Here is an 18119-nt window from a genome sequence, read left to right on the forward strand (position 1 = left end):
CCTCTGTGTCATTAGCCTAGTTGTGATTGGGTTAGCCGAAACGCTAGCCTCCCCTGCTAATCTAATATCAGAGCCTGGAGGTTGTTTGGGTCAGATCACATTTCTCTTCAGCACAGATTTAATCTACGATGAGATGAATGTTCTGAGTGCTGACTCTAAACCCTCTTCATTGTTTCTGATGATTGGGTTTGCATGGTTTTTACACATTTGAGGTACATGCCGCTCTATGGGACCGGACATATTTTAGACTAAAGTTATGGTTCGAAAAAATAAGTTTGTAAATGTGTTGCATTGTTACTATTCCAGTTACGCATTATTGCCCCTAGTGGAGCGTAGTGGTATCATAAATAAGTTCCATTGGGTAATCACAATAATAACAATCATAACAATAATTGGGGTAATTAATTTTTCTCATAGGGTCACATACTATGTTTGGAATTTGGAATTTGTCTCAAATAGCCTGTGAGCCATTTGAGCTTTGCAGTCACTTAACATGTCAATTGGCCAATTTCATGACTTGCTATATTCATGATTAAGCCCATGAGTAAGCTGCTCGTCAGTCACTTAACACATCCCCCACAACACCTTTCTGTACTCCACAACACACACACACACACACACACACACAACACAACCATTGCTTCCTTATCCGACCCATTCATGGCTTCTTGCACACACGCACACAATCACATTCAATTTGCCCATCCCCCATTATGTGAACGCTATCACTATGTTCATTCACCCGTATGACGTGTGTGTGCGCACGTATTTGTATTCAATAGTGAACACATGGAAAAAAAAAAAGAATGGCAAATGATGAAAGTAGGATTTTTACTGGGTGAGAAGATTGGTGTCCGTCGTTGATGACAAGATAATAATAAATCTCTGGCAAGTTTAAGTCAACTTATTTTTTGCACAGGGGAGAAGTGGAAGGCAGAGTGCACATCATTACTATTTAACTCAAAGATAAGACACCATTGGAAAAGTCTGGGATTACTAAATTAATCAGATCTTTTCCTCCCCCAACATGTCGACGATGTTTTCATTTTTGCGGTATCACTCGTCGACTTGTTTTCGATTATTACCTGTTTAAAACTCATTAGTGATAGAACCAGTGTTTCCTTTACTTACAAGTCTATAAGTTGTTCTGAGTATCTCAATGTCACCCATGACCCCCGCATCATAATCGAACACCGCCTCTTCCCTTCATAGTTGGGGTTTCTTGTGAGCACAGATTCTTGTCTGTCAGTTCTAAGACAATGAAATGCAGTTAACCTTTAGACCGGCTTAGGCAAGTTCGAAGGACAATGACCACTTTAAGATTTCCAATTGTCTTTTCTGTGCCTCTTTTCTTTATCATCTTAATTGTGTTTTCAATTATTGCCCGAGCTTTACTGTCCCCTGACATTCACTCTAAGGACGGAGAGTATCCTTGACCACCAATATATTCCATAACTGGAGTACACTTCTATTTAAAGGAATTTTCTCTCGATTAGTCTTTCTTTTCCAGAATATTTTCCATGTACTACTCTTTCTACTGTTTGCTTTCTCCTTTTAGCTGCTTTCGTTCTCACATCGGTTTCCTGCTGATATTGATCCCCTTCCCTGAGTCCCGAGTGATCAAGTTTTACCAGCCTCATATTGATTACCAATGGATGCAGAGCCATGACGTAGGATTGGAGGTTGATGGGGTTACCGTTTTTGAAGTGGGGTTTAGTAAGCTTGTCAGCAGGATTCCCCCAAAAGGAAGATCATTTAGTTGTTATTGTAATATGTCCACAAATCATGTACAATTGGTATTTTGTATAAGAGTATACATAGCATTAGATAAATATTTATCATTAGTCCAATTTGACTGAATTACCTCAACTTGTTTATTCACATTTTAATATACAGCCGCCCTTGCTTTGTTGCCAGAGCTGCGAAACTATGAAAAATAAGTGTAACTTGTAGTCCAAAATTATAGTCATGTTAAAAATATATATCTTTCCCCAATAAGCCACTTCTACTACTTGTGCCAGTCTTTTCTGGATTTTCCTCCATTCATCCATTGTGCCATTCCTTAACTTGCCTCCCTCATATTCTCTGTCCGTCTGACCTTAAAAAAATATTGTTGCATTAAATTATTTTCCTTCTCTTAAGGGTAATGTTATTTAGTCAGATGTTTTTTGTTTTTTTGTCATTCCAATCCATTGACGATTTAGCCAAACGTAGGCGAGCGGAGAGGAGAGCTTGTTCGTGCTCCTCTTTACTTTATTGGGTTATGTTTGGGAGCAGGTTGACCAAGAAATAAGATTTAGATACAATGTCATTATAATGGATCTTTCAGTCGTGAAGGAAGGAGATCGATGGCCTTCAAAAATCAGTCATTCCTTCCACACCGGTCAAGAGGCCGCAGGTAGGATGAAAATTCCCCAACAACTGTCCGCAGACATCTCATTTCATAAATGACATTCAGATCATCTGCTACTCTTAAGAAAAAAAAAAAGCTTTCACATGATCAAAAAAAAAATTTTTTCTTTAAAATGACTACTACTGACCCAACTGTAAAGTTTAGCACCGATTTTAATCTTACGAGGGCACACAAAAGAAAGTCTCAATGTACATTTTAATTGTGTAGTTTAACAAATAAAGTTTGCACCTGTTCAGTCAGACAGTATCACGGGATATTTTGAGCAAATAAAAAAAGCACTATTTTATATATATATTTTTTTTTATTATATTAATTTGACAACTGCATGTTTTCTTGAATTACACATAATACCTTTAAATATATAATGTCATCAAACCTTTAATATATTCTGCCATAACTTTTTTCCTTTCTCTAAATCAACTTTTTTTGTGATTGTGGTTGGAAGTCTATCTGTAATTCTGTTATCAACTGGCCCAGTCTGGCCCAGGGAATGGATGCCATCTGTAATCCATTTATCAGAGCCAGCCGCTGGGCCTTCTTCCAAATGACAGCTGGCCTTTTAGCAATCTCATTATAAAGACCACCAGGATATAGTATGAAAATATGGGGGAAGGGGATTCGGAGGTTTTAAAAAATTTAGTAACTTACAAACAATGGAAATATTACTCGAGCTGTATCAGAAATTTGACCTCAAAGGAAATTATGTTTGATTTGATCATTTAACTTCACATGCTTTTGCATTAGTTGTCACCCGACCCGACCTTTGTGTGGAGTTGTTGACATAGCGAAATTTATTGCATCTGGTGTATGACAGTGCCACCAATTTCTACTCAATGCCCTGTTCCAAGTCCTGTTTCGTTTGCAACTGAATACACACATGCTGTTTGCCAAATCCATGTTTTCTACTGCACTGTGTGAAATCACAACTGCCATTAAAAATTCATAATATCATTGTGATCTATGCGTTATGATAAATAGTTGCCAGAATCATGCAACGTTAACAAATCTCGAAAGTAACCAGCAAGACCACACGGCAGGGACTACCTCTCTCTTTGTATGTTCATCTTACAACCTCCTGCTGCTAGTGTGGGAAGGGAGGGTGGCGTGTGGGTGGGTGTGGTTAGCAGGCGCTTTGTTCCCTGCGATATAAATTAGTTGCAGTGATTTACTCACTCACCCAAAGACGGAGAGAATCAGAAATAAAAATCATACGTGTTGGTGGTAATAGGCAATTGCATCCACTCTTTCTCTCTCTCACTCGATTTGATTCTCTCTCTCTCTCTCTCACCCACACACGGCATGGCTTACACCTACACTCACACACACACAATTTATATGTTGCTCTTATTGGCCATGTGAGCTTTTTAACCATGTGTGTAAGGAGCTCTCATCTCCTGCTGTGATTTTGCCACACACAATCTTCATGAGGCTGCTGCTGCTGTTCCCCGTTGTGCAGGTCCTTTTAGGTACAGTACACACATACACACAAGATTCTTGGTAGGTGTTTGCGAACACAGTAGGAACAAGCACAAATACTGAACAGATAGAAGTGGCAAAAGTGTGTCTTATTGCATGTGCCAAAAAGAAGAAAAAGCCCTAAGAATGATTGTGTATCCATGCACTGGGACAAAATGATTTCAGTTGAGCAAATAGGTGTATGCTTGCATTTGATTGGTTGTAAGCAATGTCCAATGCCTTGACAGTAGAACCATTGTATTCCATTCAGTTATCAGCTTCATGTTGATTCATGATTTTTAACAAACTTCCGAGTGAGAAGAATTACAGAATTTAAGTTGTACCTTTAGTCTCCATTGCGTGACTCGGCCGAATAAAATATGTTTGAACCATTTTGCTTTCTGTTTATGGCTTTGAGGTTTCATTCTCTGAATGTTTATTAATCAAAACTTAAAAGGAAAAGTAGATTGTAAGCATTTGGCCACTACCAATGTAAAAAAAAAAAAAGTTGAGGTTCTTCATTTAGTTATATCACTAGAATATGTTTATCAATTGAAGTATAAGCATCTAACAGTTTGTATGAGAGATGCTAAATTTCATAGGCTTTCTTTTCTTTGAAATGCTTCTCTTTGTCTCTGTGCAAAAGGGTGCCTCTCAAACCTTCCACCAAATGCCAAGAAGATCTCCAACTCATACGAGGAGCGCCGGAAACAGGCCACCGCCATCGTGTTGCTGGGTGTCATCGGGGCAGAGTTTGGGGCCGAGATTGAACCTCCAAAAGGCGCAGCACGTACTCGGGCCGGGCAGGTCCCCGAAGGCTTTGGACCAACAAGTGGCGGTTCTTCTAATTATTCCCTGGCAAGACACACATGTAAGTAACTGGGACCACAATCATTATTAGTGTGGGTAAAAACTCTTGCCTTGTCTTAAAACACAACTTGACCAAAGATGGACCTTGTTTCTGTGATCATTTGAAAAAAAAAATTCAGTTTGGCAGCAGTTAAAGCTTACAAACTGTTGATACCATTTTCTGCCCACATTTTGCAAAACGAGGACAATTCGAAACCAAACTAAAACATGACACTGCTTTTCCCAGAATTAAGTCGATTGTTATTAATAAAATACCTCAGAATTCAACCACAATCCATGCTGATGTAGGTCGAACTTTACGTTTCAAATGTAAAACTAAATAAAAGAAAAATAAAAAAAATCACAGATGGATTATAAGTGAGGTGGAAGGTTGAGGATGATTTTAATCTGCCAAGCTTGACTCTTTAAAGAACTCACTGAACACACACACACACACACACAAATACACACACTCACATACACACACACACTGATTGATCTGAGCCTGTGCCACGCTGAGCCTCCCACACTTTAGCCGCAGCGGGCATCAAACCTGCACTAAGCAGTGCTGCTCTTCCGTCCTGCTTCTCCTGAGCTCTGATTGGTTGTCTCTGGGGGGCATCCAACCAGACACGGAGCCTGTCTGTTCAGTGATAGGCTTGTGAGTCATGGTTATTTTAAGTTAGGTCTGGGCACAGTGATTCGCTCACCTGAATGGACTTAACATTTACATGAACCCCCTACAAATCTCATAGTTTAGTCTCTTATTTTCCCCTAGAACAATACTGGTACAAGTACCTGGAATAGTCACTGATCCCAATACAACTAGTACTTTTGATACATGAAATTTCCCAGAAAAAAACAGTGAGATCATTTTAAAGACCAATACATCCCAATATAGCAACGTTCCTAATTTTCATATAAATAACATTTCTCGTTCCTGATCATGGCTGTCATAAGTACCAATGCCTTGAAATAAAACTGGTATTGGTACTGAAACCTGGTGTTGGTACTCGCCCATCACTAATTGGCATGATAAAATTCAAGTTGACTACTCGCCAAAGACTGATGTTTTCATTCAGTACAGTGCTCCAATTAAAGAAAATGTTTTGCAATCATACACCATGTTTTCACAAACAATGGATTTTTCATACACGCAAAACATACACATTAGAGCACAAGATTCCAGAAGAATGTGTTCTCGTGCTGGGCCCACCACAGCATGATGGGATTTTTTTTTTTTTTTTTTCTGGCTCTCCTTCCACTTTGATTGTTCGAATCCCGTTCTAGCCTGGCTTTTTTTGTTCCGCCCTCCACTCCTTCTACCTAAGTTACCAAAGCTGCTCATTGGCTGCTCACTCTGAAGTATCCAACACAATATATGATGATTCTTATCTTATTCAAGTCATGTTTGGCCTAAACATCGGCCAAAAGAGAGCAACGACATAGACGGTTGTTGTTTCCATATTTTCATTCAGGTCTCCTCAGGAATTTTAGCCTCATTCAATCAGTCTGTCCTTCAGCCCCTTCTCATTCAGTCTATTGTTTTTCTCTCTCCGTCTACCCCATCCCGTACTTCACCTGTCTCTGTCATGAAATTGAAAGATGGATTGGTGTTGTTGGCATACAGTGCTCTGTGTGTGTGTGATAAATGAGAGCTGTCTACCCAGAGAGAAGCCAGGTACAGTAGTCTACGCGGCAGGGTATGGATTTATGTTTTCATATGGTGAGAGAAGAAATGTGGAGGATAGAGGGGGAAATTGAGCCTAGGATGGAAGGAAAGACAGACAGATGATGACAAAGGAATGGTCGGACGGGTTACGAGACAAAGCGTCCATCGCGGTCTTTCTCTGGACAATTATCTCTCCCGTAAATGTCAAAATACTGCAAGTCCCTGCAGGGGTCCATTCATCATGAATGGTGGCATTTTGAAACATTCATGAGCGCTGATTGGAAATTGAAGTTTTTCTTTTTGTTGTTTTTTTGTCAACAGCACTGAGCACAAAAACACAAGAACGATTTTACAAAATACATTTGAATCATTTCAATTTCATATAAGTCATTGTTTCACGTAACTAAAATTCAATTTCAACTCACCTCGTCTACTTCTTATAATTTGGAGTACATCATTCATGCTTTAAAGATGCATTCAAAGACAATGCAAAAAAATGCCAGGCTTTATCCATGAATTATAAGTCAAGACATTTACTCTTTGTAGTTGGATCGAGACTTTATCCACCAAGTCCTTAACATTGATTTACCTTCACTCAACTAAAACAAACAAAAAGAGGTTGGCAGGTGTAGCAAAGAAACTAAAACCCCTCTTGGGCAGGCAGTTAAGTTGGCCCTGTAAATTAAAATGTACCAGTCTATTGCTATTTCACTCTTTTTTCCCCCCACTTCTTCCTTCCTCCCTTTGTCTCTCCTCCTACCAAACTCCTCTAATTACCCTCTTGGTGTTAATGTGACATGTTTACTACTCTAACGAACAGCCCATTATGGCCGACTGATGCTTTGTCAATAGATATTGAGTCATTTGAATCTAGAGCCTTCCTTTGAATAAAGATGTCCACCAAGAGAAATAGACCTCAGTGGAGACTACGCTCACTTTTTCTTCACTAATGTCAAAAGAGCTCCAATTGAGTCTCTAGTCTTCTTTACTTGTCTTTAAAATAAAACAAGGCTGCAAAATCATGACATCATGACAAGAATTCCATGTTTTGGGGTTTTTCTGTTTCACTATGAGCAGAGCATCCGCATATAAAATTCACAGGGATGTAACTTGGACCAGTGATCTTTTGCTCTGTGACCTCAGCATCACGCCCCTCCCCTAAGGTCTCTCACACAGCCACGCATCCAGTTTATATACTGGTTATCAGTTTATGTGAAACTAATCGCTCTCTAGAGCTCACATTGATTTACTGTCCGAAGCAGGAGAACAATTAAGTTAGCAAATGACTGTTTGCATATTTTACACCCAGACTACAACGGCATTCAACAAAATCGTTGTTGTTGTATGAAGTGCAGATTTGTTTTTGCATTCATTGATTCATACTTGTTGCATCCCTTGATATTTTGGAGTTTACGTTCCATTGTCAACAAAAATATGCATACCATATTTATAATGATATACGTTTAGTAAACATCATATAACCTCTTGAAAATGATTACTACAGTGGCTGTAGTTGGAATATTGGAATATTTTGGTATCTTTAATTGGACTTTTTTTTTTTTAATTGGTTTAATATACTTCTTGTGTTCTATTAACATTTACCAACAGTTTAAAATCCTGTTCTGGTGTTTGAGCTGCCTTGTTTTGACCATTTCCCCTCTATATCACTGCTGAGGCTTGAGGTTTCCTCTGAGTGTGATCTACAGGCAGTCAGTCACCTGGGAGATAACCAAGGGGGGAGGATTATGTGTGTTTGGGGGAGGTGGACGTTATTGAGGGTTGGGGGTGGTTTTTGGAACCTTAATGGTCAGTGGGTCCCTAAAGAGACTGGCTCAAATGTCAGGTCAGCTATGAAATGACCTCCATCTCACTCACTTGGTTCTTTCTGTGCGGGCATGTTGTAGTTCCACTCGCAGTTCAATTCAATCTTAAGGAATTTGCCATTTTTCAATTATAAAATGTAGTTTTAATGTACATGTTTTTGCCCTTTGTGATGTAACATCCTGTCTCCAATGCCTTGAGCAGGCACGCTAATTGCTTATACTAATCTAAGTCCTATGAAATCTCAGTGAATTTTATTCACTGCTAACATATTAATATTCAGTGATTGACTATTTCAGGTAAGGCGCTGACTTTCCTGCTACTGCAGCCCCCCAGCCCAAAACTGCCACCACACAGCACAATCCGTCGCACCGCCATCGATCTGATCGGCCGAGGCTTCACCGTGTGGGAGCCGTACATGGACGTGTCTGCGGTGCTCATGGGACTGCTGGAGCTCTGTGCTGATGCTGAGAAGCAACTGGCTAAGTGAGTCTTTGTACACATTCATTTAATAAAATAAAAAAAATCACAGTTTTGCAAATTTTGCCCTTATAGTGCTTTGTTTTCTTAAGGGTTTAATTGTGATGCGTAATTTTTTGAAATTCACATTATTTTGTATGCACTGATGAATATCAATAGGGCAATTTGTTGGTTTAACTTATTTACCCTGACTTATAGTTTTGATTTTGTATTTCTCAATACTTATTTTAACAAGGTTTGCTCCAACAAACACTTTTTAAAACATTAGCTAAAACTGCTCCAAATAAAATTCTGATTGATTTGAGACCTTCTTAATATTAAAGTAAATGATGTTTGAAAAAAAAATACAAAATACAGGGATATAAAATATAGGGAAGTGATGTGGTATGCTATTGTACTAAAACGCTGCACTCAAACGCAACCCAGCATTTGAGTAACATAGAGCTGACACAAAAACATGGGATCTAGACTTTAATCTGATTGCAAGCCATTACCATGATGCTGCATCGTCTGCATTGCACTGACATGACAACCGCTTTCTGTGTTCATCTGTTTAAGTTAAATGACCACTTCCTAAAATGATGTACATGCTTTTATGTTGAAGGAAACCTTATCTAAAGCCGGCATTCATCGCTCACAGTTGTACAAACCTGTCAACACAATTCTTGTCAGAGTCTGGGAAGTATGATTCAGAATTTTAGCAAGGATATTTATCATACTCGCAATCAATGTATTTATAACTAAAGCTTGCAGGTTTCCTTCAGATACTCTAGCTTCCCCCAATGTTCGGCAAAATGCCTGTAAGGTTAATTGAAGACTCCAAATTGTCCTTAATTGGGAGTGTGAATGATTATTTCCAATTTGTGCCGTGCAATTGATAACCAGTCCCAGATATGTCCAGCCTCTTGCCAAAAATCATAAGCAGGGTAAGTAGTGAGAAATGAATGATTGAATGAAACTTTTAGTAGAAAAGAGACTGCATTTCGCAGAGCCTCATTTTGTGTATGACGCATCATACATGAGATAAGTGAGTGTGTCAGAAATCGCTATAGTCTCCATGAAGTGATTTTGTTAAGTCTGAAACCCGAGATGCGCAAGTCTGGTTTAATGAGTATGGATATGTCTGCTGTCTGTTGGGCGTGAGTGTGTATTTGTGCGTGTGTGCGCTGACAAGCTATAAACACATTTCGGCGTGTCAATTTCTTTGCAAAGCGAAGACAGCTTCAAAATCAACAATGTTATTTTTTTCAAAGCTGGGTTCAGTTGAAAAAAAGATACAGATTTTTGGGCTGATACTGTGGCCGTTTGCAAACCGTTCTTAAGGTGCTTTAATTACTCACGCTATGTTTAAAAGGGGAAGGCAGCATATGAGGAGTTGAATGAAAGGAAGTGCATGTGCACACAGAAGCTTGTATTTCCATGCAGCTGAATCGCAGTGAGGCTCTTTGTCCCTGTTGCACACTACTGGTCATCAATACAGCTCCTTACAGAGCAGAGCACCATGTGTGAGTGTGCAAGTGGAAGTGATAATCCTTTATTCAATTCGTACAGAATGGGAAAAGCCTCTGTTGTGGAAGACTTGCACACGTTTTATACATTTTCAACGTCAGGCCCAGACCACTATTTTACCTACTGCGTTCATTTAAAATAAATAAATAAATAAGATGGTTTAGAAAAAGAGTTAACTTAAAAATTAAAGCCTCTCACCTCAGCACAAAGGTGGACATAAGGCACACGCTCACGTTTGAAAATAAATCTGTAGTTATAAAAAATGTAAAAAAAAAAAAAGATTAAAAGTATATTTGAAGTTGAATTAGTAGTTTTTATGCCAAATGATATAAAAATCAAATTCCATCCATGCTTTTTGATTCATGTGAGACAAAGCAATTGTCGACTTTGCAGCCTTATAGATCGTGGAGGTTCAAAGGAACAGCACACGTTAACGTTTATAAATTTTTTGTTACAAAAATATTTGGTAAATTACACCTTCAAATCTCATGTCTTAGTGTTATTTCACTTGTCTGTGTTAATCTACTTATATTAATTTATTACCAAACCATCGCTCCAAATTCCAAAGGTTTGGATGTCAGTCAGTACATTAGGTTGATTCTGTGATTTTTTTTTTCTTTTTCATTTGTCCACTTTGTTTAATACACTAAAAAGCGAGCCCCAATAATTTCAGTCCACCGTAAACCCAACCAATCCGTAATTTACTCAGAAAGTCAAACGTTTAACCTGTCAAGTCAGTTGTGGTGTTGATTTCTGGTTGCAGTGACTCACACAATGGGACTGATGTTATTAGCTCCTTCCTCACACAAAACAATCAATATCCCCCTTTTATCACTGTGTGCGTGCATGTGTATTGGGGGACCCATTATTGAGTGGATAATCTCAACATTGTATTGGCTATCAAAGCACAAAGCAAGATGGCTCTTACTTTGAACTCGAGTAAAATGGTAATTTAATATACTTCCAATATCTGTACTTAGATGTACTGTACATGAGGTTTTCCATTTTACTCCTTCCATTGTCAGAGTTGATTTCCATTATTTTTTTGTTCAGACGCATTAGTTCAGTGTCTAATAAATATACAAAGTGCCTCTGAATGTCTAAAAATAATTGACAATTGTGTGCGTGCGTGTGTGTGATTCCCAGTGATAATGATAATTCAGATTATTTCATTACATGGATTCAATGTTGGTCATTAACCACATTGGTTTTCATTCCAATTAGCTCCTCGCACTCTTGCCTTCTATCAACATCGTGACTGTTTCCAATTACAGCCAACACTATAAATGAAATGAAACATTTCGGCATTGCTGATTTATTGCTAATATATTACCTGTGTTAATCTGTGATCTGTAATCAAGGGAGATGAATCGTGCAAATCATCCCCCCCCCCCCTTTCCTCTCTTTTCCTCCCTGACCCACTCATTTGTTAACACGCTCTCCCTTGCCCCGCACCCCGCCACCCATGTCACACGTCTCCACTCGGCGAAGTGAGGGGCCAGCTGTTAGGGTGTGTGCATGTGTCGTGTGCGTCTAATTCCTGTTGCATTGTGGGAGTCCATTATGCCGTTGTCTGGTGAATGGCTGCCATTGACTCAGCCTTGACATTATAAGCTGCCCGCTAATCTCTTCACTTCATATATCTGTAAGTCTCTATCTCTCTCACCCCTCTTTCTCTCTCTCCTTCTGTCTCTCTCACTTTCTCTTCTTCTTACTGTTGGACTCCATTCCACTCACACCGTACAATCTTGCTGTACCAAAGTAGCCAATTTAAAATGAACCACCTCTTAGAAACAGTTCCCAGTTATCACTCAATCTACAAAATATATATCATCATCCCATGTCAGTTTTCTGCTGAATTGTGTTGTCACAAATCCTCAGGTCAAGAGATCAGGTTTTTGTTTAAATCCATCTTTACCGTCTGATGGGAGTTGAAAAACAACCCGTCCCAGTTTTACCATCTCACGCAAAGCTCCGTTTCATCTCTCTTCATCCATAGTATTACCATGGGGTTGCCGCTCAACCCACCGGCCGATTCAGCTCGCTCGGCTCGACACGCCCTCTCTCTTATTGCCACCGCCCGTCCGCCAGCTTTCATCACCACCATTGCGAGAGAGGTGAGCTCAAATGTATTCAAAGTGCCTAAAAATGTTGACAGAAATATATTTACAGTATAAATGTATTGTTCTTATCAAATACTAACTGTTGAAATAGAAGCACCTTCTCCGTTAAACAAATACTATCATTTATTATTTTTGCAGGTCCATCGATTCAATGCAGCCCAGGCTAACTCTCAGTCGCAGCAGAACGTTCACACCACCACTCTGGCCCGAGCCAAGACTGAAATCTTGAGAGTGATTGACATTCTAATAGAGAAGATGCCTGGGGATGTTGTAGACTTGCTCGTCGAGGTAATCATGTTCAGGAGTTTTTGAATTTCAAACAATAATAATGGGCACGAAATTATACTTTTCTAGGTTGCTGTGACGATCACCAATATTAGAGATGGACACCTCCTCACCTTCTTACATTATCTTCTCATCCTCAGGTGATGGATATCATCATGTACTGTATTGAAGGGTCTCTGGTCAAGAAGAAAGGCCTGCAAGAGTGTTTTCCTGCTATTTGCAAGTAAGTTGATGTGGGACTAAATGTAAATGGATTTGTTTCAGTGTCATAATGTTTGATTTTTGGGAAATCTCTTCAGGTTCTATATGGTGGGTTACTGCGATCGTAGTCACCGCATCGCTGTCGGAGCTCGTCAAGGTTCGGTGGCCCTCTATGATGTTCGCACTGGGAAATGCCAGGTACGTTAAAAGAGACTTGTTTAACAAACAATTATTGAAGACTACAAAATAAACATTCAATAAACTGCCACCTCATCATCAATTCCTTCAAATTATTTGTTAACTAATCAGAAATGATTGGATTTTGGTTTGGGTCTTTTAGTTTTTATCCATATTTTATTCATTCCTCTAATTCACGTCAACACCATAGCGTACATCCAAATGATATAGCACTCTGGTAATTAAATAGTTTAATAAACATGGAAAATGTCCACGTGTTCAAAGGGTTTTGTGTGTGTCCCGCTGTTTTGACATATCATAATTGATCACGTAAAAGAGCTGAAGGGATGAAATGGGAAATAGGTCTTGGGATGTTGCCTTAAAACAGGCAATGGAAGCCTCAGACTGAAACATGAAAAGACGTGGGACTTGTGTGTGTGTGTGTGTGGGGGGGGGGATGATTAAGAATCTTTGAAAAGGCTGAGATTGGCCTGGAAGACTGAGGGGGAAAAAAAACCAAATAATTCAGACAACACAACTGGGATCTAATATCAGGGAGAGAACCAGGTAAAAAATATAAGATTTTCATTTCATTGTGGTATTATATTTTTCTTCTCTATAACCACAGATGGGCTATAATTTCAGGGTCTTGGGCGCCCAAGGCGACATGCCTTAATCTCATCTAGTGGTGAGCGTTTCTAATCCCAGTCGCTGGCAGGGTCGGTCGGAATGGAGATTTCTGTGAGGGCCTTTATTGTGTTACACACCTTTCATCTGGTGGGACACTTTATTTGGTTACACACAGGGCAGCGTTCCATTATTCCGTCTCGCGAGTTCTGGCGGCGAATGGCAGCATCTGTTGGAGCCCAAGCTGCACCTCGCCTGATGGAATTATTTTGCTCAAACCAAACACTTACTGTCAAGAAAAATCCTGAGATTTTTCTGCTTTGTCTCAATAAAATTTCTGCAAAGATCAACATTAGTTCTTCGTCATATCTTTATTATCACAAAATCAAATTTATTGAAGGAAGATGTTAACACGGTGTGATAGCATCCAAAACCCAGAGAAATGATTGAAGTTAGAAGTCAGTGAGTGAGACAAATATTGCAATGCAACGTTAAGACGACAATGTCCTTTCCTCAACTGGGCCACTTTCTTATTTATTTATTTTTTCACAATTGGGGTGAACCAAGTCATCTTTCTGTGATACACGAGTCCTTAAATGTCATTAAAAATCCTTTTTGAATTATTTTATTTTATAACACTGTGGCACAAATTACACATCAAATTTTACATCTTCCATTGCTAACTGTGACTTCTTTTCTATTTCTATTTAGAATATCCATGGCCATAAAGGCCCAATCACAGCGGTGTCATTTGCCCCTGATGGCCGTTACCTGGCAACCTACTCCAATGCTGACAGTCACATCTCCTTCTGGCAGGTAAATACCATTTTCCACATATTTTGAAACATTTTTACATGACTGCATTTTCCACTCAAAAATTGCATGCAGCTATTTTTAAAACAATTTGCCAAACAATAACAAATTATGATATCGCTAGCCAAAATGTGCAACATTTTTAGATTGTGATTTTATTTTGGATGATGAAAACAATGAATGATTTTCATGTTCATTCTGTTTGCAAGGTAATTCCACCTTTTATTGTCGCACAAAAGTCCGACCAAAACCTCCAATGAATTTTGATCAATTTTACTGGTAGACATGCAAAACTTGCAGCCTGCATCAGAGTTGATTTCAGATACATGGTTTTGTGTTTCAGCCATCGTTATATAATATGTTTTCATAATGTTTATTATGGTTTATTAATGTACTATCAAGCCTCACTTTATGTGTAAGGGTTAGTACTACTGCCCTGACCAGCTGGTAATTGGCATACATTATCTCTGTGAATGTGACTTTATTTGCGTGTGTGTCTGAGGGAAAACCTTTTCTTAAATATTGCCAATTAGTAAAGAGGAATATATTTTTAAAATGCCCAACTCAGATGAATACCAGTCTGCTGGGCAGCATTGGGATGTTGAACTCAGCCCCTCAGCTTCGCTGCATTAAGACCTACCAGGTTCCTCCGGTCCAGCCGGCATCTCCTGGCTCCCAGAACCACTTGAAGCTCGCTCGCCTTATCTGGACCTCCAACCGAAACGTCATCCTCATGGCACATGACGGCAAAGAGCACCGCTTCATGGTTTAAATGAGATCAATACTATGAAGTTAAGCTGCAGTTCATATGTAGAGCTCATCGGCGTCCGGCTTCTTGGTTTTTGTGAAGTCGCTGTGATACAGATAGTAGACTGGGCACTGAAGTTTTATTTTCAAATAGACTGAAATTGAAGGCTTAAAAGCAATGAAATCATTTGAATTAGAAATTAGTGGGATTCTTTTTTTTTTTTTTATGAGAACCCAATCTACATTTAGGTTTATATGTGTATATAGTTTTGTTTTATCTCCCACAGTCAGGGTCATGAAGGAATTCACTTGCTAATATATTTGTTGGCTGAAACATAATGCCATTTGTGTTATGTTTTAGTAATTTATAACTCTAGTCATTCCTAATTATTTGTTAGTTTTCTTTCTTAGTCACAATTGAAGCCATTAGCGGTCCACACATTCATTTCTATTTATTTAATGTTGGCCCCTATCATGCCAGTAAATTGGGTGTTGTTCATTGTGTTGGTTTTTTTAGGACACGATTTAATTTTTATGACCGATAAATCATTTCACTTGACATCCCTGAGCAGATTTATAAGTGGGCGCTGTTAAAATATGACTTGTGGTTTGATTCTGCATCGATGTCATCATGCGTCGCTTTGGCAGTCATTGTGCTGTCGTCTATGGAGCAGAATGGGTCAACAACGATGGTCATCTCTGAAATTAATCTTAAAGGTCACCCCGATTGCTGTTAACAGGGCACAATGAGAAAATTTAGTTCGCTTTTCCTCCATGGCGGTATCCAGAGTCGTCATTGTGTAAATAAGAAAATATTTATTATTGTTGCCATTAATGGGCATTTCATTACATGCAATGAAAACATGAATTAAAAGTGTCCTGTTGTAGTCTTTAGGGTTCAAGACTTTGATATTTCAGCCCCTTTTAAAAACATGGCTCACATTTAAATTTGTTCTCTTTCCACTGCTAAACCTCTAATAAATTCAACAGCCGTCAGATGACCTTTCTTCCGTGTCATGATTCAAAACCAAAATGGTCCTGGGTGTTCATACATTTCAAGAAAAACAGGAGATGGTGTTTTATCATGTTGATAACACATATGTCCCCTCATTCCCACATTTCTTCATTTTCCTAGATGAAATTCCCACGTGTACAGTATTAATATCAGAGCTTCCATGTAATGTAGTCTAGTATTAGTCTTGCACGATTTCCTATTTGTGGTGTGTTTGACTGCCTGAATGCCTGCATGGCAATGACTTCCTCTTGTTATCTACACTAAAGCAAACAAATTTACTAATTTGACTACAGTGCATAATAACAATTAAAAGATCATCTCATCATGTCTTTGTCCGTTACCAATGTAGGTTTGCGTACTTGCTTCATGAAACATGAACATTTTCTAAACACCTCAATACAATATGTGTATCGGGGAGAAGTAATACACATTTAAAGTATTGTTCTCCTAATGCTGTTAAAGAGGCTACTGACAACATTCCCATCTCATCTGTTGTGAGGGAAGCAGATAAAAGAAAAAAAAAAAAAAGATCACGCTTAACATAATTCTATGACAATTACAGTATGTGTCGTGTGCAAATGACATCACTGCTGTTTCTGGCTACAAGTTCCCCTGGGCACAATTTTTTTTCTTATTTTATTTCATGCAGACATTTATGCACAAAATATCCATGGATTATGAAAAGGTTTTAATCCCATTTAGAAACTATTTCTTATTCTATTTACCCTTCCACCCTCCCGACAGTCCTTGGATCCTCCCTCTAGTTTCCTTCAGTTTTCAGTGATGGTGTCAGAAAGCTTCTAACAGTGATACGCACCTGTAAACACAAGTGTCAAAGCTTTTCACAAGTTTTGTCCCAGTTTAGATGAAAAAAAAAATCCCGTAGCTCATAAAACTGCCCTTGAGACTTCCACTACACTGGATATAAAAAGTCTACACACCCCTGTTCTAATGTCGGGTTTCTGTGATATTTAAAAAAAAAAAAAAAAAAACCTGAGACTATTTTTAATTTCAGAATAATTTCTATTATTAATGTGACCACTCACTAGTATAACTCAATAGATTTTTTTCTTTTCTTTTTGAGAACTTTTTTTAATCACAGTCTGGCATTTCAACAGCGATGTGGAGTCTTTTTATGTCTACTGTAATTCTAGAGAGCATTGAGATCTCAATCTTGGATTTTCTCCAGTATGCGCAAGGGTTTGAACAAAAAAACTGTTTTTGTCGGCCTCTCGAGGGAGAGAAGGTGAGAAAACGAAGGCAAAGAGAAAGAGCTGAAGAGTAAATAACAAGTGAGGAAAACCAGTCATCCAAAAAAAATGAGAACATTCCTTGATGGAGGAAGTGAACCGAAAAAGCCTAAGTGGCATGATGCAATGTGGTAGAAACCTTCAAGTTTACAACATGTGATATCACAATATTTCCACTCAGCTGGATTATAATGGTATAATCCTTTGTGTTTTCAAATGAGTAATGCAGTAAAATACAATAGCCCCCTCTCAAGCTTTTTAAATGTTTAGTTTTAGTAACTTGGCCTGAGTTGCCGTAAGATGAACAAACATACTCTAAAAGAAATATTAATTATGGGGCATTGTATTATACTGTATGGCTGTACCTTATCAAGTGGTTTGTGAGTGTATATTTCTGGGTATTAGAATATTAACATATGTATGTATAGTGCATGCATGTGACCTCTGTAACCCAGTTTGAGTCCACTGTGTATGAAATAAATGTGTAGTGGTACGCTGTGTTCTTGTTTTCACTATGTGACTAATAAAGATGGAACTAAGAAAAACAAGTTTCTGCATCAATTATGTTCTCGTTAGATGCTGTTCGGTCATGTATGAGGATATTTTTTCCCCTCTTTCTGAAATAATGAAAGAACAGACATGTTTTGCTTATACTGGTACCGCTGCACCAGAATTGAAAATG

At 38.7% G+C, this 18119-nt stretch overlaps 2 protein-coding genes across 3 annotated transcripts in view; one reads left to right on the plus strand and one right to left on the minus strand.

Moving 5' to 3' along the window:
* The window catches only part of LOC119131695 (WD repeat-containing protein 7), a 43112-nt gene extending 25130 nt beyond the window's left edge, over nucleotides 1–17982 (plus strand). For both annotated transcript variants that reach the window (XM_037266331.1, XM_037266332.1), the window contains 8 exons: nucleotides 4515–4739; nucleotides 8510–8696; nucleotides 12199–12316; nucleotides 12461–12610; nucleotides 12748–12830; nucleotides 12907–13006; nucleotides 14324–14428; nucleotides 14994–17982. In XM_037266331.1, the coding sequence (XP_037122226.1) occupies nucleotides 4515–4739; nucleotides 8510–8696; nucleotides 12199–12316; nucleotides 12461–12610; nucleotides 12748–12830; nucleotides 12907–13006; nucleotides 14324–14428; nucleotides 14994–15197 (1172 nt within the window). In that variant the 3' untranslated portion in view covers nucleotides 15198–17982. The remainder of the gene's footprint in view (nucleotides 1–4514; nucleotides 4740–8509; nucleotides 8697–12198; nucleotides 12317–12460; nucleotides 12611–12747; nucleotides 12831–12906; nucleotides 13007–14323; nucleotides 14429–14993) is intronic.
* Nucleotides 1–18119, minus strand: part of LOC119131662 (lymphocyte antigen 75-like) — a 1013224-nt gene that overhangs the window by 842925 nt on the left and 152180 nt on the right. The gene's annotated exons all lie outside the window — the stretch shown is intronic.

Source organism: Syngnathus acus, chromosome 12, assembly GCF_901709675.1.
Source record: "Syngnathus acus chromosome 12, fSynAcu1.2, whole genome shotgun sequence".
In the NCBI taxonomy this organism is placed as follows: Eukaryota; Metazoa; Chordata; class Actinopteri; order Syngnathiformes; family Syngnathidae; genus Syngnathus; species Syngnathus acus.